Consider the following 22,201-nt stretch of genomic DNA (forward strand, 5'->3'; position numbering starts at 1 on the left):
TTTCAGTTTACCCTTCAATAACCTCTCTATTCAAACATTTTGGCAGATAGGTCTGCATAAACCGGTATCACTGCGCACTTTTAACCGCATGCACAGTGTCGATGTTTCTGTGCAGACCTCCGAGCAGGTGCTGTGTTCGAAACTCCCCCACTGGGATTCCCCTAGCTCTGGCCTCATCTCCGTTATCCATTCGTCTTTGAATTTGCGGATATGAGATGTCAGCTTGACGTCGCTTTATAACAGCTTATTGCCTGCTCCACGATGTTTAGGAAACGACCGTAGGGAGGAAGCGTTTTAAGCTCCGTATTTGGGGCGGGAATGACCGGGTTTCGGTGGGCCGGTGCTCCGTCATACGCAAAGATCACCTCCTCATTGGCATCTAAATTTGTCCTCGCCTGTGCCAAGAAGTTATCGAAACACGCAACATTCATTCCGCCTACAGCTGCTGAAGAAAACACAAATCCATTGATAGGCCGAATTGCCATGGCCACGGCCAAGTTTCAGCACATCAAGTCTGTTTCTTTCAGCAGGAAGCAGAAACGGGCCTCGCAAGTTTCACTCAGAAGAGGACCCTGTCTAATGTCCTTGCCACGGTGCGGTCATGGATCTCGGGTAGCAAGTGTGAGTAAACAGTTTTCGTTGATGATTTCCTGTAGGTAATCTCTCATCTTATCATCCACGCGCACCTTGTTTCTACCTCCTCGTGATCTCTCCTGGATCCTGCCCTCTCTGATGTAGCGCGCCACAATGCCCCTTGCCGTTGATCAGATCACTCCGAGCGAGTCCGCGACCACAAGATAATCTTCCTCCTCAAATTCTCTCACGATTCTCTCTCTGTGTTAGAGTAGTCTTCGGTTTCTTCGAAGCGAATTAACCGGACGAACTCTACTGAATGTAAATTTAGACAAAATCGGTGTTCAGTTGGAAATCGCTACTTGCATATTGAATGTAAAAAACACTGAAATATATACAAATTAATCGAATGAAGCCCTACACTGCTGTAAAAAGTAAAATTTTTCATAAATCTGCGCTTTCGCCGATCAACGGCATCATCAGGGATAAGAAAATACTCCGGGAGCGCTGCATATATATATATATATGCAGCGCTTATATATATATATATATATATATATATATATAGATATATATAAAGTGTGACTTGATTTTCGTAGAACAGTGCTCAATACATAGAAGTAGAGCGAAGTATATATTTTGTGGGAGGAAAAAGACAAGTAAACTACAAGTTCATCCCTACATCCGTTACACGCAAAGACAACAACACGACAGAAACGTACATCGGACTCACAGAGAATGACTTCAAAACAAGATACAGAAACCACACCGCATCATTCCGCCACGCTAAACACAGAAACTCTACAGAACTCAGCAAGCACATCTGGACCCTCAAAGACAACAACATCGATCACTTTATTTCCTGGCGCATTCTCTCATCGCACTCACCGTACAACAGCTCAAATAAAAGATGTAACCTCTGCCTCAAAGATAAATTCCTAATCATCTGCCGGCCCGAACTATCAACACTAAACAAACGTAATGAACTCGTGTCTTCTTGCCGCCACAGAACCAAAGCCCTCCTACGCAACAACTAAACTGTCAATTTCGCGCTGCATGAATTAGACTAGTTAGATCATGCAAATTATATTGTATATAAGCAATGGTAAAGTTTATTCGCATTAAATCCCCTGATGAGTGGGCGACCACGAAACAGGCTTGTAGGGATGAACTTGTAGTTTACTTGTCTTTTTCCTCCCACAAAATATCTATATGTATATATATATATTGTGGGAGGAAAGGAAAATATATTGTGGGAGTGGGCGACCACGAAACAGGCTTGTAGGGATGAACTTGTAGTTTACTTGTCTTTTTCTTCCCACAATATATACTTCGCTCTACTTCTATGTATTGAGCACTGTTCTACGAAAATCAAGTCACACTTTATATGTATATATATATATGTAAAAAGAGTGTGTTGTGAAGTGTGTGAAAGGCGTGACTAAGTGTGAAAGCTGTAGAGATAAACTGTGAATGGAACATAATAATGGCTCTAATGATGGACCGTATAAACAAAGGGTGTAAAAGAGCGTTAAAACGAGATGGTAAAATAGGAAGAAGATCTGCCTACAGAATAAAATTCCTGCCTTCGTCCAAAAAAGCTTCCTTGCGTCAAACACAGACTTGCCCAGATTCTAAGATGTAGTCAAGACCCACAAAGCAGGCCCCGATATTCAAATACGACCTATCGTATCCAACATCAATGGACCCACCCAATGCATTTCATGGCTTCTTGCCAACGCCCTCAAACCGATGCTGAAGAATGTCCCAGCCCATTTGGAAAGCAGCCTCGAGCTCATTAGATGTATCGAAGCTGGCGACCTCACCACAAACAAACAGCTACCATATCCATGCAGCTTCGATGTGGTATCCCTATACACCCCAATACCGATACAAGAAGCCATCACCAACGCCACAGATAGAATCCAGAACCCAATACTCTACCTCTCTAAACAGCACATCTCAGACCTCCTCCAAGTCACGCTAAATAACAAAACTAAATAACTAAAGATCGAGTTTTTCGCCAAAGAGAAGGCCTACCCATGGGCTCTAACATCTCAGGTATACTGGCCATCCTGTTCATGGACAAACTAGAAAGCATCGCCCTCACCTCACACCTAATGATAAGCCCCTACAAGAGATATGTTGACGATATTTACCTCCAGACAACCAATGAAGAAACAGCAGATCACTTCCACCATGTAATAAACAATGTACACCCTAATCTGAAACTTGAAATTGAAAAATTGAAAAACCAGAAACAACACCCAATGGCATGTCACTATCATTGCTCGATTTCAAAGTCACCATATCCAAGGATGGCAACAGCTCATTCGAATTCTACCAAAGACCAGCCAAGAAACCACTATTCGTCCACTATCAATCAGCTATCCCCACCAAATCCAAACTCGATTTCATCCGCAACGAGCGAAACGCATCGAAGACAGATGCTCCTAACATATATCTGCAACACAACACCTAAACGCATTCGACGGCATCCTTCGCCTCAACCATTACCCGGAGAGCAATATAGAACAATCAAAACACCCACAGCACCCTCAAAGCAACTCTCAGCCTGCCAACACAGAATGGTCGTACCTCAAGATCTCATACATTTCTGAACGACTAAATCATAGGATTTCCAACATCTTTAAGAAAGAAAACATCCCGATACGCATTTCCCACAAGTCCTTTACCCTCAGACACGCCCTATCCCAAACCCCCAAAGTACGCAAATGCACCAGTGACAAGTGCCCCATCTCTAACATCGGATTATGTTTACGACGAAATGTGTTATACCAGCTCACATGTAACAGCTGCAAACAACAATACATTGGTCGTACGAAACGCTTCATCCACGACCGCGTGCACAGGCCTGATTTCTTTTTTTTTTTTTTTTCAGGTCTGATTTTCGTTATTGCTTAAATAGCGCTATCTACTGCGAGGATCGTGCATCATATGTATCTAATACCGCAGTACAAAATATATGAACTTCATATATTTCATTGTATCTCATTTATCACTTTCACGGGTTTATTACGAATCAACTTAACAGCCTGCTCCCAGTTGGCTTGTTAGCTCAATTGGTGGAGCGCTGCACTAGTATCGCATAGGTCAGTGGTTCGAGTCCCGTACAGGCCTAATTTTTTTTCAGGTCTGATTTTCGCTATTGCTTAAATAGCGCTATCTACAGCAAGGATCGTGCATCATATGTGACAAGCTTTATGTTCGTCAACATGGCCATTGCAGATTTGCTGGTGGGATTGGTTGTGATGCCCTGGTCGATTGCCCAAGTTCATACTGACGGCTTATGGATGATACCAGGAGTATTTGGAGAAGTCATGTGCAAAGGTGTGGTATACATTGCCTATGCTGCATTAACAGCGTCCATCCTCTGCCTGACATTCATGGCAGTCGATAGGTACTATGCCATCAGTCGTTCATCCCCTCAGCCGCTATCTTTGGTTTCGAAAACCTAAACTAACTGTCCATTTATTTGGATGGTTTCACAGGTATTAATGTCCATTTTCCAGCTGTTCAAACCGTGCAAAACTATGACCAAAATTGCTTGATAGATACTTATGTTTTGAGTGATCCATATAAGGCTATCCGAGGCCTATTCCTCTATCTTGTGGTGTTGAACTATCTGATCCCTTTGAGTGTTAATTCTTTCCTGTACACTATAATTGCGAGGAGGTTATGGTTCCATGTCGCACCTGGAAATCAGCATTTAACAGGGAATCGAGAGCAACACGAAACTTCTAAGAGAAGAGTGGTTCGGATGCTCATTATGGTAACCTGTGCGTAATCCTTTTGCTGGCTTCCTGCACACGTGGTTCACATGATATTTGTCATGCAAACATGGAATATTGAGGTAACTCTTCAGCCAATCCCTAGTCGAAATCAGTCGCTAGACATTTTAATTTACCTAATCATTCTAAGCAACATATGGCAATCTGTGGTTTTTCCTTACACTTAGGTAGCACGGAAAGCCGTAAAACTCTTGAACAAAAGCTCATCTTTCGAACCGGCAGTCTAAATCCCACAGGTATCAACGAAAGCTTTTCATTCCACTAATTTATTCGTGTTTTTCTCGTTGCCATGTTCCCACCAATAACGTAGCTCCATTTTCTGCCTTTAAAAGCACACACAATGCACAATTCCTCTATTCGCCCCGACGAAGGGCTAAGGTTCGAAGTATCAGCTTTTGTAATCGTTACGGTGGCCAATTTACCATTTCAACGTTACCCCCACCGACGCAGCCCCAAACAGTTGCTTTACAAACTATCAGCCTTTCTTCAGCCAATTGTCATGTATGTGTGCTTTTGGTCTGGCCACGCCAACAGCGCCTTCAACCCATGGCTGTACATCTCCTTGAGCACCAAGATCAATACCGCATTTGTAAGAATGATGAGTAGAAAAAGTAGCCAGTCGCCTCCGAATCTTAGCGTCCAAACATGCCCCTTTACAACCTGAAGATGAAGCTGTCCAGGGAGAATCAAGACTGTGATATGTATCAAGAAGTCATTACTTATTCTATTACCTTAAGAGAAAGACAATATTAAAAAAACGTATAAGTTTCAACCTTGCAGGATTGTTACGTGCACGAATGACCAAAAAATGTCCGCTAACAAAGCATATATGAAAATAGGCTCCCGAGTACGATATATGGCACGCAACAAAAATGTAACAACAGGCAGTTACCCATTTTAACTATTATTTTATTAGTTATACATTGTTTAATCTACTTAGGTTAGAGATTAAGTTAAGCAGTTCATAAAGCAGGCTTACAATCCTTCATGCCGTATACGAGTTCGTCGTCTTGATCAACTTCCAATTCCAACATCCGCCGACTGAAGACCACAGCGCTTGGCTTTCTTGATTTATCGCATTCTTTCCTTGTACACAAATTCTTTCGGAGGACTCCATAGTAAACTCTGTATTCTCTATCTTCTTCCTCTCTCGACTATCGTCTTCTTCATCTCTTTCTTCTCTTTGGATATCGCAAGGTCAAAAGGTCATAGCCTTGTCATATCATAGCTTCCACAAGTTCAGTCAGCAAGCCACGAGGGTAAGCCCTTGGGCAAATCTCTTTTGTACTTCTCACAAGCCAGCTTTTATACATTTACTTTAGTTATCTAGAATGTTCTATTACTATTTATAGCGTATTACAAGTTGTACTATTTTTGGAAACTGCTGAGTCACATGAAAGAAGTTTCTGGAATATTACAGATTATAGATAATTCTAGAAAAGTCTGGGATTGCGTGACAGATTCAGTAAAAATAATTCGATCCTCGTAACAGGATCAATATAATTAAAAGGAAAATCAAAGGGATTGATCTACTAGAAGCAGAAACTACGCATAGCAGGATGTCAGAAGGTAAATGACATAATTGATATGTTGATATCAGATCCCGCAAGTGGTAATTGCTTCGAACGATTTAGTCTCGGCCAATTTACATGCCCCGACAAGAGCACTTTAGAAAACCATATGTGTTGAGGGCAGGGCTGCATGTAAGAAAGAAAAGACGTGTATTAAGAAAAATCTCTTTTGAATACCTGGTGGGACCGAATGTAGCAGTACCCATCTGTCTTGGTTTATACAAAGGAGGCGAATGGTGCTGGGCGAGATTCTGAGTAAAACAACCTAGACAATCGAGCTACTTATACAGGGGATTTGATCCCATTAACTTGTCAATTTAACTCGGATTTATAGATAGCACAAAAGCAAAAGAAACAACATTACAAAAGTTTCCTTATCAGGCTAATACTCGCTACTAGACTTACAACAAGAAGCGAACGAAGGATTTTTCAAAAAAAATCTTTACAAAATCTGTATCCAGGGGACCGTTCCTCAATAGTTCTGCCAACTTAACGGGCCCGAAGCCATATTTTATAATAAAAAGTTGAAGAATAGAGAAGCAGGCTCTGAACCCATAATCAGTCCATTTTGTCTCTTTGGCTGTTAGCTTTATTGTATAATTCCCAAAACGTTCGAAAACCCCATCTTAAATGAAACCAGAAGAGCTTTACGGGCCTGCTATGTTAGCGGAACCTTCGAGAAACAGGGCCTGGAGTTGATTTAGATTGTTAGTTTAGATGTATGAGCAAGCTGAATATCTTGTTTTGGATTCCTGTGAATGATCGTTTTTCTTCAGTGCTTCTGGTAGCGCTAATCAGGTGTATTTGCATGCGTTGTATTTTCGTAATCATAATTTCTCTCACTATTTCAGTAGATCTGTCTTCAAAGATAGCTTCGGATAGTTTAAGTTTGTTCAATTGGAAAACAAAGTAAAGTAAATGATAACAAGGATAACGTCTTCTGATGATAATTACACCAATGTTTTTCTTTCTGTGGGAAGCCGGTAGCATATGCTAGGATATTTCTTGTCCTTTTAATCTTCGTGGACGGGCATGACAGAAACGTTTAGTTAGAAAAACGCAGTAACTCAGAAGAACTGTGAGGGAGAGAGGGCGGCAGGCAAGCGAAAATAACTATTCCACTAAAAAAGGCATTCTTTTAATACCCGTAACCTTATTCGTTTATATTTCCATCAAAACTTTGTCTTCGTGAGGGTCGGAGCCAACAAACCATCCTTTCATCGTCGAACGATTCAGATCTCACCCATGCCATTTTTTCTAATCAGTTGAACAGGCACTGGAAGCAAATTGTTCTTTCATGGTTTCCCAATAATATATTTTTTATCAGCGTAAAGACTTAAATTTTGAAGTCAAAGTTATGTCAAAAGCATCTCAATAAAAGCTTTATTTATTGCCAGACGATGAGCGCTTGCTTTAAACTGGTGCTCAGACCCTTTTACCGTTTTGTCTTGAGCAATTTTGTATTGTTAAATGGATCAGTCCGAGGCTCCCGTTCTCTTTCTTGGTTTTAGTAACATGTGTGCGCGAACTCAGCGCCTAAAATGTTAAAAAAAAAAAAAAGAAAACAAGCACAGCCCTCCAGCGCTTTTCACGTAGAGTTACTACCAATTCCACATGCATGTGAAAAGCATTTGAAAAGCATGGCCTGGGTCGACGGCGGTTGAAACTCGGTCGAGTCTCCTTCAGTATCGCGGTCACAAATCTCCGGCATCACCAGTCCCTCAGAACATCACGAGCCACAGGTAAACGGAAGTTCAAATATTCGAAAAGGCTGGTTGCTATGGAGTGACGTCATAAACCGGATAAGTTTCCATCATCGCCTTGACAGCCTTTTTCGATAATTGCTCGCAGTAATCTGAGTAGTTGCTTGAATTTGTACAATCTCTGTTCCTGCTGGGTACAATGAAGCCTTTTGTTTATTAGGGTCTGGATCGGCCTATTGACATTTGGAGATTGGATTTCATATCAATATGCGTAAGCAAAAGCGGGAATGTTTATTTTCCCGCGGTCGAGTGCAGTTATGGATCCCTTCAAACTTCGAAGGGTTGAATTGCTTCATTCTCCTCCAGATGAGTCAAGGAAATGGTTTATCTTAAATTTCAAGAAATGTGGCATAAGAGTCAGCAATTTTTTGAAGTAGCCTGTTAGTGGCACATTTTCCAAGCGTTTTGTACGGTCCAGCTTTAAAAAATGGCGGAAGCTTGGATGGCCGATATGTTCAGAACAACAAAGTGGCCATCGCCTCTCTATTTGGAGTTGTTTCTAGCATCTTCCGGCAGAAATTCGAAGAAGGAGAAGTGGTGAGATATTTTTGGTTGATCGATAAAATAAATTCGCCTAAAATCAAAACGGAGACTAGCAAGACTCGACCAAGCGATGACTTTTGCGAGGAGCTGAAAGCTGTTCGTGATGCCTCCGCAGTTATTCGAATTGGAAAACGATCGACTCAGAAGGCCGACCTCAATCAAGCGCGGAGTCAGCTAGAATTCCTATTAGAGGAAATAAAAGAATTAGGTAAGTAAGACCAGCATCAGAGTTAAAATTGAGGAGAAGGTCGCCGCGAGGATATGTGGACATCGATCAAATGTATATCGTAGCTGTCAGGTCCACAGTCCTGAGGTGGGGCGAAAGCTCAACGACATCCTTGACAAAACTAAAATTAACAGCAGCAGCCTACTGCAAGCGTTGGAAACAATACTGGGGGACAGTAACCGTCAGTTTTTGCAATCTCTCAGAGTACCAGACCGGACCCTGCTGTTTTTCAAACTGCAGTCGAGGATCCTCGATCAAGAAAAGCTTGGCAAACGTTACTTAGCATTTCCAAGCTAAGACGAACCGGGGTAAGTCATAACGTTTATATTTTTATTAAGATTGGAAAAAGTGAGTTTGCTGTCTTATGTTTTGTTGTGAATGCTGGTTTTACGGTGTAACAGAACTCATCTCTGCGTGGCAGGAAAATCACATAATTGGCTGAGTTTGATTTTACGCTGAGCCTCTAAGTCTTCCAGCTATGATCACTTTTTATGGCTACTTTAGGAGAAATTTCGGGTTTGTTTCCTTGATAGGGTCTTGACAGTATTATAATTTATTTCATTTCTATTTTTCTACGATAAAAGATTTAAAGCGCCAGAGGGATGCCATTGAGAAAACTGGAATAGTAGTTAATGGAAGATGCTTTAAAGTTAAATTTCCAGGTTATTTGTGTGTGCCAATCTTGACTCTTTACATTTTTTTTATCTTATTATTTTTTATTTTTGCAATGTTTTTATGTTACATGTCTGGCTATGTGATAGTAATTATTGAATCCATTTTATGCTTGGCAGTGTTAGAAAATATTTGGGAAAGTATAACATTTGAGATCTTTGGTGTAGCTATTTTAACTTCAACTTCTTGTTATCTTCTTGTCTTTTTTCATGACAGTTACTCTTGATTACAAAACACTGATAATGCTGCTCAAGCAAAGAGTTGGTGATGCCAAAAAAAATATCAATGCACTTTGCAAGCAAGGATTGGACACAGAGTGCTGTTTATTCTGCAAAGTTATTAAGGTAGGTTATACCTGCAATGCTAAATGACATGCATCATAGCGGAATTATACAATAACACAAAACATATTCAGCCTACCGGTATTTGTTATGCAATTTATTTATAATCAATTAGTGAGAGCTTTCTTGGCTTTCTTGACTTTACAGAAAGGCAGACGAAAGGTGTCCATAAAAGTGAACATATTTTATCTGTGGTGAACAGTGATTATATATCTACCATTAGTAGTGAACATTATATGACTTTAGCTCAGTTAATTCATTATTGAGTGATACATGCAATTTATTTGTAGGAATGTGCCTCTCCTGATGTTCCTTTTGGGGAAGCCTTTGCTGAGTGTTTCCTAAAAAGCAAAGCAAATATTGGGGGGTAGGTACAACTCTGCATTTCTGCATTGACATGCATAAAAAGTTCCAGCTTGCAGTATGGTATTTCACTTTCTATTGGAATACATGTCTTTAAATCTCACTTGGGATACTTAGTTTGATGGACAGTTGGTATACTGCCGGCCGACAGTTGGCCAACAGTTGGCCGACAGACTTTTAGGGGAGCTGTTCTTCACTTTTACCCAGTTACCAGCAAAAATATGGTAAGCTTGGATTATAAAGGTGGAAACTAAATTCACTGTTTTTTTTTTCTGTCTGTTTCAGATGGAAGGGGTTAAGAGATGACTTGCTCTTTCCCCTTGAAGAGGAGCCATGTGATGTTAATTTATGTGCTCTGCCTGCAGTGTATAACATTTTAATTATTAAATTCTGTGCACCCATTGTAGTAAGGCATAGTCAACATTGTATCATTTAAAAAAATCTATTTTCTTGAAGTCTTATCATGTAACAATATTATTTTCTTTAGTGTTGCCTGGTCACTTCTGAGATATATATTTATTTGTCATATTTCTAAGATTTATATGGCATTCAGCGTAATGCCTGAGAGCTTCTGGGATATAGCAAACTTAGTTTTTCATTCACTGTTAATAGAGGGAAATTATGTCTTTCCTTTCTGGTTTACCCAGGCTGAAGTCCTTCATTCAGAGTAATGCCTGAGCACTTCTGGGATATATAACATACCTTGCTTTTCATTCATGGTCAATATAGGGAAGTGTTTTCTATCCTTTCTGGTTCACACAAGCTGAAGTCCAGGCATTCAGAGTATTACCAGAGCACTTCTGGGATTTATAACATACTTAGCTTTTCATTCATTGTCAATATAGGGAAGCGTTGTCTATCCTTTCTGGTTCACCCAGGCTGAAGTCCTGGCATTCAGTGTAATGCCTGAGCGCTTCTGGGATATATAACATACATAGCTTTTCATTCATGGTCAATATAGGGAAGTGTTGTCTATCCTTTCTGGTTCACCCAGGCTGAAGTCCTGGCATTCAGTGTAATGCCTGAGCGCTTCTGGGATATATAACATACATAGCTTTTCATTCATGGTCAATATACAGAAGTGTTGTCTATCCTTTCTGGTTCACCCAGGGTGAAGTCCTGGCTTTCAGTGTAATGCCTGAGCGCTTCTGGGATATACAACATACTTAGCTTTTCATTCATGGTCAATATAGGGAAGTGTTGTCTATCCTTTCTGGTTCACCCAGGCTGAAGTCCTGGCATTCAGTGTAATGCCTGAGCGCTTCTGGGATATACAACATACTTAGCTTTTCATTCATGGTCAATATAGGGAAGTGTTGTCTATCCTTTCTGGTTCACCCAGGCTGAAGTCCTGGCATTCAGTGTAATGCCTGAGCGCTTCTGGGATATATAACTTACATAGCCTTTTATTCATGGTCAATATAGGGAAGTGTTGTCTATCCTTTCTGGTTCACCCAGGCTGAAGTCCTGGCATTGACTGTAATGCCTGAGCACTTCTGGGATATATAACAAAGTTTTACATAGCTTTTCATTCATGGTCAATATAGGGAAGAGTTGTCTATCCTTTCTCGTTCACCCAGGCTGAAGTCGTGGCATTCAGAGTAATGCCTGAGCACTTCTGGGATATATAACATACTGAACTTTTTATTCATGGTCAATATAGGGAAGTGTTGTCTATCCTTTCTGGTTCACCCAGGCTGAAGTCCTGGCATTCAGAAAAATGCCTGAGTGCTTCTGGGATATACAACATACTTTTCATTCATGGTCAATATAGGGAAGTGTTGTCTATCCTTTCTGGTTCACCCAGGCTGAAGTCCTGGCATTCAGTGTAATGCCTGAGCGTTTCTGGGATATATAACTTACATAGCCTTTTATTCATGGTCAATATAGGGAAGTGTTGTCTATCCTTTCTGGTTCACCCAGGCTGAAGTCCTGGCATTGACTGTAATGCCTGAGCACTTCTGGGATATATAACAAAGTTTTACATAGCTTTTCATTCATGGTCAATATAGGGAAGAGTTGTCTATCCTTTCTGGTTCACCCAGGCTGAAGTCCTGGCATTCAGTGTAATGCCTGAGCGCTTCTGGGATATATAACATACTTAGCTTTTCATTCATGATCTGTATAGGGAAGTGTTGTCTATCCTTTCTGGTTCACCCAGGCTGAAGTCCTGGCATTCAGTGTAATACCTGAGCACTTCTGGGATATACAAGATACTGAGCTTTTTATTCATGGTCAATATAGGGAAGTGTTGTCTATCCTTTCTGGTTCACCCAGGCTGAAGTCCTGGCATTCAGAGTAATGCCTGAGCGCTTCTGGGATATATAACATACTTAGCTCTTCATTCATGGTCAATACAGGGAAGTGTTGTCTATCGTTTCTGGTTCACCCAGGCTGAAGTCCTGGCATTGACTGTAATGCCTGAGCACTTCTGGGATATATAAGAAAGTTTTACATAGCTTTTCATTCATGGTCAATATAGGGAAGAGTTGTCTATCGTTTCTGGTTCACCCAGGCTGAAGTCCTGGCATTCAGTGTAATGCCTGAGCGCTTCTGGGATATATAACATACTTAGCTTTTCATTCATGATCAATATAGGGAAGTGTTGTCTATCCTTTCTGGTTCACTCAGGTTGAAGTCCTGGCATTCAGTGTAATGCCTGAGCACTTCTGGGATATACAACATACTGAGCTTTTTATTCATGGTCAATATAGGGAAGTGTTGTCTATCCTTTCTGGTTCACCCAGGCTGAAGTCCTGGCATTCAGAGTAATGCCTGAGCGCTTCAGGGATATATAACATACTTAGCTTTTTATTCATGGTCCATATAGGGAAGTGTTGTCTATCCTTTCTGGTCCACCCATATTGAAGTCCTGGCATTCAGTGTAATGCCTGAACGCTTCTGGGATATACAACATACTCAGCTTTTCATTCATGGTCAATATACGGAAGTGTTGTGTATCCTTTCTGGTTCACCCAGGCTGAAGTCCTGGCATTCAGTGTAATGCCTGAGCGCTTCTGGGATATACAAGATACTCTAAGTTTTTTTAATCATGGTCCATACGGGGAAGTGTTGTTTATCTTTTCTGGTTCACCCAGGCTGAACGGAAGTTCTGCTATTCACAGTAATCCCCTAGTGCTTCTGGGATACCTAACATTCTTATTTTCTTTGACATTCACAGGTTAATCTAGGGAAGTGTTGTCTATCGGCCTTACTGGTTCACCAAGGCTGAAGTCCTGGCATTCAGTTTAATGCCTGAGCGCTTCTGAGATATTTGACTTACTTAGCTTTTCATTCATGGTTAATATAGTGAAGTATTGTCTATCCTTTCTGGTTCACCCAGGCTGAAGTTCTGGCATTCAGAGTAATGCCTGAGGTTTTCTGGGATATGTAATGTGAAGAAATTCTTGTGACGCAAACCTTTCTGTTATTTGAGCTCTTCACTTATATCTACAGCAGAGCGACAGGAATCAATAGTCATTTGAGACAAAAATTTGAAAAACAGCTTCATTTTCTGTTAAAAGTCGCCCTGCAAACCGCGACGGGAAGAGAACATCAAAACAAAAAATCCTGCCAAAAAAACTCAATAAATAACACAAGGCAAAACACTGCTGGTACATTTCTTTGCGAAGCTAGATCGTGAAATCTCTGATGCGACGTTTTTGTAGGACGTAAACACACGACGACGATTGATTTCCTGACAAACTGGGTAATATGAGATAATATAAAGTATGAAACAACACGAAGTAACGCGCACAGCCTCAAGTCATCGATATACCGTATTTCCTTGAATAAGTGCCCACCCCTCGGCCATTCAAACTTGTAACTCTGAACAAGCGCGACACCGGAACCCTTTCTTTTTCAGCTTTCGTAACATTTTAAACTTTTACTACCTTAGATGAATATGTTGGGAGAGATTCTTGCTTTAAGAGTTATATTACGCCGATTTATTACCTTTCCTTTTTATATGGCTGGCTTCGCAAGCGGTGCAAGATGCAGCGAATTCTGTGAGCTGATTGGCTATTAACCCTTGCTTATTTTTCGTTTTCTGCGGTGGCCAGCGTTGCAGCCATTTTGTCTTTGTGTAACCTGCAGGCAAGCTCTCGCTTGGCTCTTAACGCTTGGCTCAGGTTTGAGTCTTACTGCTTGGTCAATAACGCATTACTGGATCTACCGCGCTCTATGTTAATTTCCAAACCACCCTAGCGCACAGCGCTTGACTCAGTGTTTAAAGTTGGTTTTTCGAAAAAAGTCAACGTCCCACCCCTCTCAAGAAGCTTTTAGAATATAAAAATTCAAGGACTTTCCAAGGATTGGTTAAATTCATTGGGGTACTTGCCCTGAAATTAACGGACTTGCAAGACAGTACGAACTCTGTTAAAGTTCAAGGGAGTTCAAACTTGTTCGTAACGTGTCATTAAACGAAAGTTGGTCTTTATCTGTTTAAAAGCTTTGTCAGCTTGTTCAACATCTATCTTGATTTGAAAACAATTATTACTACCCCTGGTCTCTGTTTATTCACGATTTTAATCATCGTTGCGGAGGAGGTAGCGCAAAAAGATTTTCAACACCAGTGCGTTAATCACATCGTACCTATATTGTCTGTAATCTCTCGCAACTATCTAGAGGATTCCGGCACCAATATAGGTCATCTGAAGGCCAGTGACAAAGAATCTTATGAGTATTGCATGAATATAGTTTAAAAAAACTGGAACAGTGTGTAAACTATAAATGCGACATAAAATATCAGTGAGAAAAAGCCGCCATGTATTGTGGACTCTGCGTTAAACAGCAAAAGAAATTATAGGTTGTAACACGCCGAGTTTATTCCCAATAACTGGTACCCGGATGCTCAAAAATTACAGCACCAAGCGTCAGCTGTCAAAGATTCCGAACACAGCGGAAAAAAAGTCGTCAGTTCTGGAATTTACTTTGTTTCCGATCCGAAAACAAAAATCTGGTAAAATTGATTAGAAAACAAAACACTCAGGCCGCCAGTTAAATTTCGTAGTAAATAAGCGTCGCAGCCTATGTTAGTATTAATGAAGTTAACTAAATCCGCAAGCATTGACTAAGAAATGTTTCCTCGACGTGACTGTAACTGCCGCAACACACTCCGGGCGAGCACTTTGTCTTGTCACTATTTTTAAGCGCCGGCCATGTACACTTTTTTCGGATACGGCTTCTTTAATTACCTTTTCACGCCATAGGATGATGACATAATTGTGTAAAAGTTGACGCCTCTATTAGATTAGGAGCGAAATACGATCAAAAATTTTACCCAAGCAAGCCACTGGTATCCAGCAGAGAATGCGGACTAAAAGTACGGATTCTCTGCTGGATACCTAGACTTTTTTTGGTTGCTAACAGCGTGAGGCTCGTTATGATAGTCTCACTCTTAAAAGGGAGATTACATTTCTTGTAGGAACAGCTGCCAGGAGATAGCAGAACTTTGTTTACGATTTTACTGAAATTCGACGAGAAGGTAAGAATTGTTTTGGGCAAGGTTTTCGCGTAACCCCGAATTTATCATGCATTCAGTAGCTGGGTAGAACAAAACAACGGCAAAACAATAGATTGTCCTTAGGACTACGACTTGTTTCAGAGTAGCATGGGTTTATAAGGAAATGTATGCTCATTTTGTAGCATTGTTCAGCTAAACTACAGAATACAGGGCAACTTTTAACCATCCACAAAGCGAGCCACTGAATATACAGACCTAAGACTTAGCGCATATAGAGTATTCCTCGTTCTTTTATTTACAACCCATCCAAACGAGCCAAATGGACCTTGAACGTAATGCGTAGTTTCATTAATCCTCGTTCTTTCATCCACTGCCGTGCCGAAGGAGCCAAAGGAGGTCCAAGATATATGTTCTTTCAAAAGTGGCTCTGTATTGTGTAGTTGGCGGCTCCCATTGTTGTACTTAAGCAGCGTTGGTAGTTGCTCGGGTTTCAGCTTTGAACCAGCATTTGCTTGAACCAGTGTGTTCTTCATCGAACTAATTACTGAACATAAAGGATGAAAATATGTTTGATTGTATTTCACAATCGGTAATTTAGCCTTCGGCTTATATATTTAAAGCTTTTACGAGTCGCGAAGAGCCTTAAATCGTTGCGTTATCCCAACAAGGAAGCTCCAACATTAAAAATGGAAATATACATGACGTTCAAAATCCAAAATAAAAGATCAGTTTCCAATCACAGCCTGGGACACATGTTCGAAGACATTTCAAAAAAACATTGCTTGGTCCATTTTGGCAGGTTCCCAGATGCAGTAGACTGATTTATTGCAGTAATTTAACGTTGCTATTTTTATCATATGCCATTCGTCAAAACATCTCAATCGAATTGAGTTTTTACAAACGTTATTTAAGACATGTTTACCGTTAAGCTCAAAAGGCCGAAACCTCCTTCATGAGCACCTCTAGGTATATTGAAACTTCTATATCAAGTTGCGTCTGGATTTTGTTTTGTAACTCAATGATTTTTGCAACAGAAGCTTCTTTCATCTTGTCATATGATTTTGGTGCGGGCATGGACAAATCTTCGGTTTCAATGTCATCTTTCCCGATTTAGAGTATATTTTCTAACCATTTCAGTCTGATGAGTGAACTGGGTTCTGGCAGAAGGATCTTATTACTGAACATAAAGCATGAAAATATGTTTGATTGCATTTCATAATCGGTAATACATGTTGACTGCCAAAAACGAGGAAATATACCGGTCCTCTCGTGCGCAAAGTTCAAATGTGAATGAAATGGAGCCTCTCCTAAACCTTAAAATTTGCAGGCTAAACACAAATTTAAGAACTTGAAAGTGACGGTAATTCCTAAAGCAGTTTTACTTATCGCTTTTAGTTGCGTAAATATGTTATGCTATTGAACAGATTGACAAAAGTTAGAATTAGGATATAATCCTTTCCCAACTTTAGGCAAAGCGGAAACGGTTTTAGGTGTAGGATTTCTAGTATTCTGTTCTCGTGATTATAAAAAGTTAGTAATACAAGGTTCCCCGCACAGATGTCGCACAGATGTCGCACAGTTGTCGCACAGATTCCCCGATGAAATTACTGCACGCTCGATGATTCGTTTCACCACTGAATGTATCTGTCGATTATTATGTTATCACCTACATGCAAGTTATTCCTTTCAGAGATCGAGAGAAGGCTTTAGGCAAATCGTTAGGCGTTTGGTTTGTGTTGAAATCAGTCGGGGTCAACTGAAATCAATCCATCGGATAAAGACACGCAACTCAACCCATCAGTTGTCGTAAGCTGTCCCTCTGGCTATTACCGTGAGCGACGGATTCTATAACGACCGCAGCCTCTAATTGTTATCCCAGTAACTGTTCCTTACTTCTCAAAAATTATTCATACAGAACAAAGATTTTCAGGCATTAGCCTGATAAGTGTCAGTTCAGGAGATGCTTCAGTAAGAAATTGTTTGTTCACAAGTTCATTCGAATGTTCAAACGATTAAATAATGAGCGCACGGAAGTTTATATTGAGCTCCACAATCAAGAGGTGATGTACATGAAAGGAAATTGTCTTCTGTATCCATTCAAAAACCCTTCCAAATCCATGAAAATTCGTCTAAATTAAGGAGTATGAAAAGTTTAACTAAAAGCATGCGTCTTTTACCAGAGAGGTCACTCGGTAAGATATCATTATAGACTCTCTTAGGTTCGAATTAAACGGAACGTTTTTTTCAGAGGCTGTGTACATTATTCTCACAAACGAATGATTGAACGATAATCTGGGAGCAAGCTCACGTTATTAGAGCCGGCTGCAAAACGCACGTTTCTCCACTTGCAGGAAAAATTGAGATACGTCGGGAAGAAGTTAGAGTCTGGCACTAACATTTTTAGCGTTCGGTCCCTTTCAGAACTCTTAAATCACACAATGAATTTGAATATATGAAAATGATAAATGTGAACTTCGGTTTCATGAGATGTATGAAAGTGATCCTCGCAGTAATAAGCCCTACTCATGTAGTAGTGGAAATAAGGCCTGAAAAAAACTCAGGCCCTTACGGGATCTGAGCCCATGACATTTGCGATACCGGTGACGTGCTCTACCAACTGAGCTAACAAGCTAACTAGCTAACTAGTAATCGTCAGTGATTGGAAAAGGTTTTTTTGGAAACCCAGCAACCATATATCTCAGTAACCACAGAACATCTTCTATGGGCTCGTTTTGTTAGCGAATTGAACGTATCTGTGACGCACGGATACTGTTGAGATGAATTAGCCAAGTAGAATTAGTTTAAGTAATGTTATGTTGCAAGAGGTCAACTACATTGACGCAGTACTTATAGTCGATCCGAAGAGAGTCAAGTTAACATTTGTTCAAAATCCCAACCCTTTAGCCTTTCTATTTATTCCTTACACCCCACCCCCGTTCGTAATTTTATGATGACGTTTAAGCAAAACGTAGTTTTCCAAGACCTCGTACTTTACATCTAAGATTTTTCTCATTTCATTAGAGCCTAACAACAGACGAAGCAAAAAGCATGACATCAGTACTTGAAGAGATCGAAGGGATCATCCTCACAGTCCTTTACGCCATTACGATGCTCGTAGCATTTGCAGGGAATGGTTTCCTCATCTACATCGTGTGGAAGAAACCTGAAGTAAGATCACTGACAAGCTTCATATTCGTCAACATGGCCATTGCTGACTTGCTGGTGGCATTGATTGTGATGCCCTGGTCGATTGCCCAAGTACATACTGACGGCTTGTGGATGATACCAGGAGTATTTGGAGAAGTCATGTGCAAAGGTGTGGTATACATTGCCTATGCCACATTAACAGCGTCCATCCTCTGCCTGACAGTCATAGCATTGGACAGGTACTATACCGTTGTTCATCTCCTCCGCCGCAATCTTTGGTTCAGAAAGCCTAAACTGACTGTACCATTTATTTGGATCTTTTCACTGGCTTCAATGTCTATTTTTCCAGCCATTCAAACCGTGGAAGACCACAATTCCCAATGCATGCTATCTGTTTATGTTTTGGGTGATCCATTAAAGGCTATCCGTGGCCTATTCCTCTACCTTGTGGTGATCAACTATCTGATCCCTTTGATTGTGATGTCTTTTTTGTATACTATTATTGCAAGGAGATTATGGTTTCACGGGGCACATCGAAATGAGCATTCGACTGAAAATCGAGAGCAACAAGAAACCTTAAAGAGAAGAATAGTTTGGATGCTTATCATTGTTACCTCCACCTTTGCCCTTTGCTGGCTTCCAGCCCATGTGGTTCACATGATATTTGTCATGCAAGCATGGAATATTGAGGTGACTCTTCAGCCGATTGTCATGTTTGTGTGCTTTTGGTTTGGTCACGCCAACAGCGCCATCAATCCATGGCTGTACATTTTTCTGAGCACCAAGATGAATACCGCATTTAAAAGAATGGTGTGTAGAGAAACCCACCAATCGCCTTTAAGTCACAGCGTCATAACATCAACTGCTTTCGTACCACCTGAACAAGAAACTGTCAAGGAAGAGTCAAGACTATAATCTTTTCCATCATTTGTAACATTTATTGTTAATTTGAGGACTACAAGAAGAAGAAATCTTGGCATCAGTGTCAGTATCTAAGCAACTATGTGTACCTACCCCTCTCCTTCCCTGACTAAACATGAACTAAGTTGACTGTTGTGTTTAGCTAGGGGAGGATTGGGTGCGCCTGGCTTAGATAATAAACTGATTGATCCAAACGTTAGAGAAATACTAAGTAAGTAAATAATTGCATAATGAATTTTAAGATAGAAAAGGAGGATATCGAAGATATTCTGAGCAGCTTATCTACCTGCTATGCGGAATGCTAGAAATATTAAGTAAATAGATATTTGCATGATGAATTTGTAAATAGGAGAGGAGCATTTCGAAGACATCAGGAACAGGTTGTACTCCTGCTTTGCGAAATGCTGGTTATATTAGGTAAATACAGTTTGTATGACGAATTTTAAGATGGGAGAGGAGCATTTTGAAGACTTTCGGAATAGATTATCTACCTGCTATGCGAATTGCTGGTTATGTATTCTATGACAGGGATTTTGTAGTCAGATAAAAAAGGAACGAATGCTATAGTTCAGCTAGTTATTCGGAGAGTAACTTCAAATAAAGGCTGATAGTTTCCAATGAAACTTTTTGGGGCTGCGTCGGAGGGGGTAACAAAATAATTTGGATATATCAACAAAGTTGAAATATCCAAATTATTGAGAATGATGAATTTGAGAATGATGGATTTAACTGAGTGGTTGTGAGGGTGAAACGTGAGAGTGAATGGAATGCGGTCAGAGTCATCACTAAATAAACGACGAAGTCCTAGAAACTGAGAAAAAGGAATGGAATTCTTAACGTGAGATGGATGCGAAGACGAATATAACAAGTAATTATGCAAACTATATCAAATAGATTGAGTGGGTAACACGTGACTGATAAGAAACTACAATGAAGCAAATGATCATGAATGCTACAAGACAATGATAACATGCGAGAGACTCATACATTAAATAAATTTATGTGAGGACCGGCTAAGAAGCTAATATATCAGCTTAACGGAGAATTTAATCTAATTTGTGTTTTGAAATTGAGCCTGGGTAGCCTGTTTATTGCAATATATCCCTCGATTTTGATTGGTCCAACTCACCGATTTCACGTGTTCAATTATGAGTTGCTTGTATTCGGACACACGACAAATAAAGCTTGTTAACCAATCAGAGTCTTGCGCTTTGTTATTTACAAACAACTATCCAAATTTGAAACGCTAGGTCGTATTTAGTTGTAGAGTGATTTCAATTAAAATTTATTTTTAAATTCTGTTTGGCAAAAAAACGCTTTAAAGATGACATGAAAAAGGGTTTGGAGATTAGTCATCGTAGAAAGTTGATAATCTTTGTATTCATCTGGCAAATGTAATCACATCGCATGTGCGTCATTGAGGGGCCTACACGATATGTCGAACTGGAATACACAGGAAGTCGACTACTGATTTGATTATCTAAATGCAACTTGTTTGACCTGTCAACTTCTGGTCAGTTTTAAAAGCTGATAGATACCGGAATAAGGCAAAAAGTACAATTCGCATGTAATGTTAAATATTTTCAGGGAACATAAAGAAGCTCAAAGCTTTGCAGAATCTGCGTCTGTTGCACCTCTTCCAATAGGGACCTTAAGATCGAGGACGGGGTCTTCTGTTGAGGACGCCATGACAGGGGAGGACCTGGGGTGAGTACGGCGTAATTCGCGCGGGAAATTTGGCTTTAAGATTTTAGACCTTCGGCGACGAATAAACGTCGAGATAAAATGGCTAATTTTCGCGAAATGCGGGATATCTTGACGCTTTATCACTCGTCAGAAGCGATAAATAATAAAGAGTTCGTGTTGTTATATGATGCCTTTTCTTCAAAAAACTTGAGCCCTCCATATAACGATTACCAGCGTTTCTCCTTTAACGAAATGGACCCCGATGAGTGCAAAACCGAATTCAGATTCCGTAAAAATGACATCCCTTTGCTCGCTGATGTTCTGCGAATTCCAGGATATTTAGTTTGCCCTCAAGGAACTATTTGTAGCGGAATAGAGGGCCTGTGCATTTTGCTCAGGAGAGTGGCCTATCCATGCCGATACAGCGACATGGTTCAAAGATTTGGTAGGCCAGTGCCAGAGTTATCAATGATAAGTAACACTGTTTTGAACTATATTTATGATAACCACCATCAAAGACTGACAGACTGGAATCGTACACTTTTGAGCCCAGTTAAACTGGAGGAGTATGCACGAGCAATTTCAGATAGGGGTGTTGCCTTGAAAAACTGTTTTGGTTTCATCGATGGGACAGTGAGAGCAGTGTATAGACCAGACGAGAACCAAAAGCAAGTCTACAATGAGCACAAAAAAGTACATGGACTGAAATTTCAATTTGTTTCACTGCCCAATGGAATTATTGCAAACCTCTATGGACCAGTGGGTAAGGTAAATACTGTTTGTCTTTGCCTCTAAATTCAGTGCAAAGAGACATCATGATGAAGATTTGTTTCTAGTAAAACATAGCTGTGTCCATAAAGTATTTCAAAGATTACGTTGAAACAAATTTAGTGATATTTTTCTTTTGATAACTGTTAAGATGAACATATTGATGTGGAGCTGATCAAGACTGACTCAATATTTTCCTTATACCAATTATTTTCCACAGAAGGAAGAAAGCATGATGCAGGCATGCTAGGAGACTCAGGCCTGCTAAGAGATCTTAGCCAATATGCTTTCTCCACTACAGGGCACCCTCTCTGTCTGTATGGAGATTCAGCATATCCTTTGAGGGTACAC

The 22,201-nt window shown here is 40.3% G+C and overlaps 2 protein-coding genes and 1 long non-coding RNA gene across 5 annotated transcripts; 2 read left to right on the plus strand and 1 right to left on the minus strand.

The window, feature by feature from the left end:
* The first annotated feature begins 7,489 nt into the window (after positions 1-7,489).
* LOC148724291 (uncharacterized) lies at positions 7,490-13,470 on the plus strand. Of its 3 annotated transcripts, none has more exons than XM_088734046.1 (5): positions 7,490-8,796; positions 9,377-9,504; positions 9,792-9,868; positions 10,150-10,931; positions 13,046-13,470. In XM_088734046.1, the coding sequence occupies exons 2-4, from the start codon at positions 9,403-9,405 to the stop codon at positions 10,298-10,300; spliced, it is 330 nt and encodes a 109-aa protein (XP_088590172.1). In that variant the 5' UTR covers positions 7,490-8,796; positions 9,377-9,402; the 3' UTR covers positions 10,301-10,931; positions 13,046-13,470. The 3 variants fall into 3 exon arrangements, with proteins under 3 accessions (XP_088590172.1, XP_088590173.1, XP_088590171.1); XM_088734047.1 differs by lacking the exon at positions 7,490-8,796 and adding an exon at positions 8,927-9,150; XM_088734045.1 differs by lacking the exon at positions 7,490-8,796 and having other exon boundaries at positions 9,161-9,504.
* A 1,623-nt stretch (positions 13,471-15,093) lies between these two features.
* LOC148724292 (tachykinin-like peptides receptor 86C) lies at positions 15,094-20,592 on the plus strand. Its single transcript, XM_088733728.1, has 2 exons — positions 15,094-15,349; positions 18,350-20,592. The coding sequence occupies exon 2, from the start codon at positions 18,377-18,379 to the stop codon at positions 19,388-19,390; it is 1,014 nt and encodes a 337-aa protein (XP_088589854.1). The 5' UTR covers positions 15,094-15,349; positions 18,350-18,376; the 3' UTR covers positions 19,391-20,592.
* Positions 15,601-18,354, minus strand: LOC148724293 (uncharacterized). Its single transcript, XR_015991851.1, has 2 exons — positions 16,251-18,354; positions 15,601-15,872 (listed from the first exon to the last, which is right to left on the minus strand). It is a non-coding gene; the product is annotated as an uncharacterized LOC148724293 (long non-coding RNA).
* Positions 20,593-22,201: the final 1,609 nt, after the last annotated feature.

Source organism: Stylophora pistillata, chromosome 9 (genome assembly GCF_964205215.1).
Source record: "Stylophora pistillata chromosome 9, jaStyPist1.2, whole genome shotgun sequence".
Taxonomy (NCBI): domain Eukaryota; kingdom Metazoa; phylum Cnidaria; class Anthozoa; order Scleractinia; family Pocilloporidae; genus Stylophora; species Stylophora pistillata.

Bases quoted from the DNA above. Each gene is read 5' to 3' on its own strand.
- LOC148724291 (XM_088734045.1), top strand. From the start codon at position 9,370: ATGACAGTTACTCTTGATTACAAAACACTGATAATGCTGCTCAAGCAA. The intron at 9,505-9,791 runs GTAGGTTATACC...ATTTATTTGTAG, and splicing joins TATTCTGCAAAGTTATTAAG to GAATGTGCCTCTCCTGATGT. The intron at 9,869-10,149 runs GTAGGTACAACT...TGTCTGTTTCAG, and splicing joins AGCAAAGCAAATATTGGGGG to ATGGAAGGGGTTAAGAGATG.
- LOC148724292 (XM_088733728.1), top strand. From the start codon at position 18,377: ATGACATCAGTACTTGAAGAGATCGAAGGGATCATCCTCACAGTCCTT.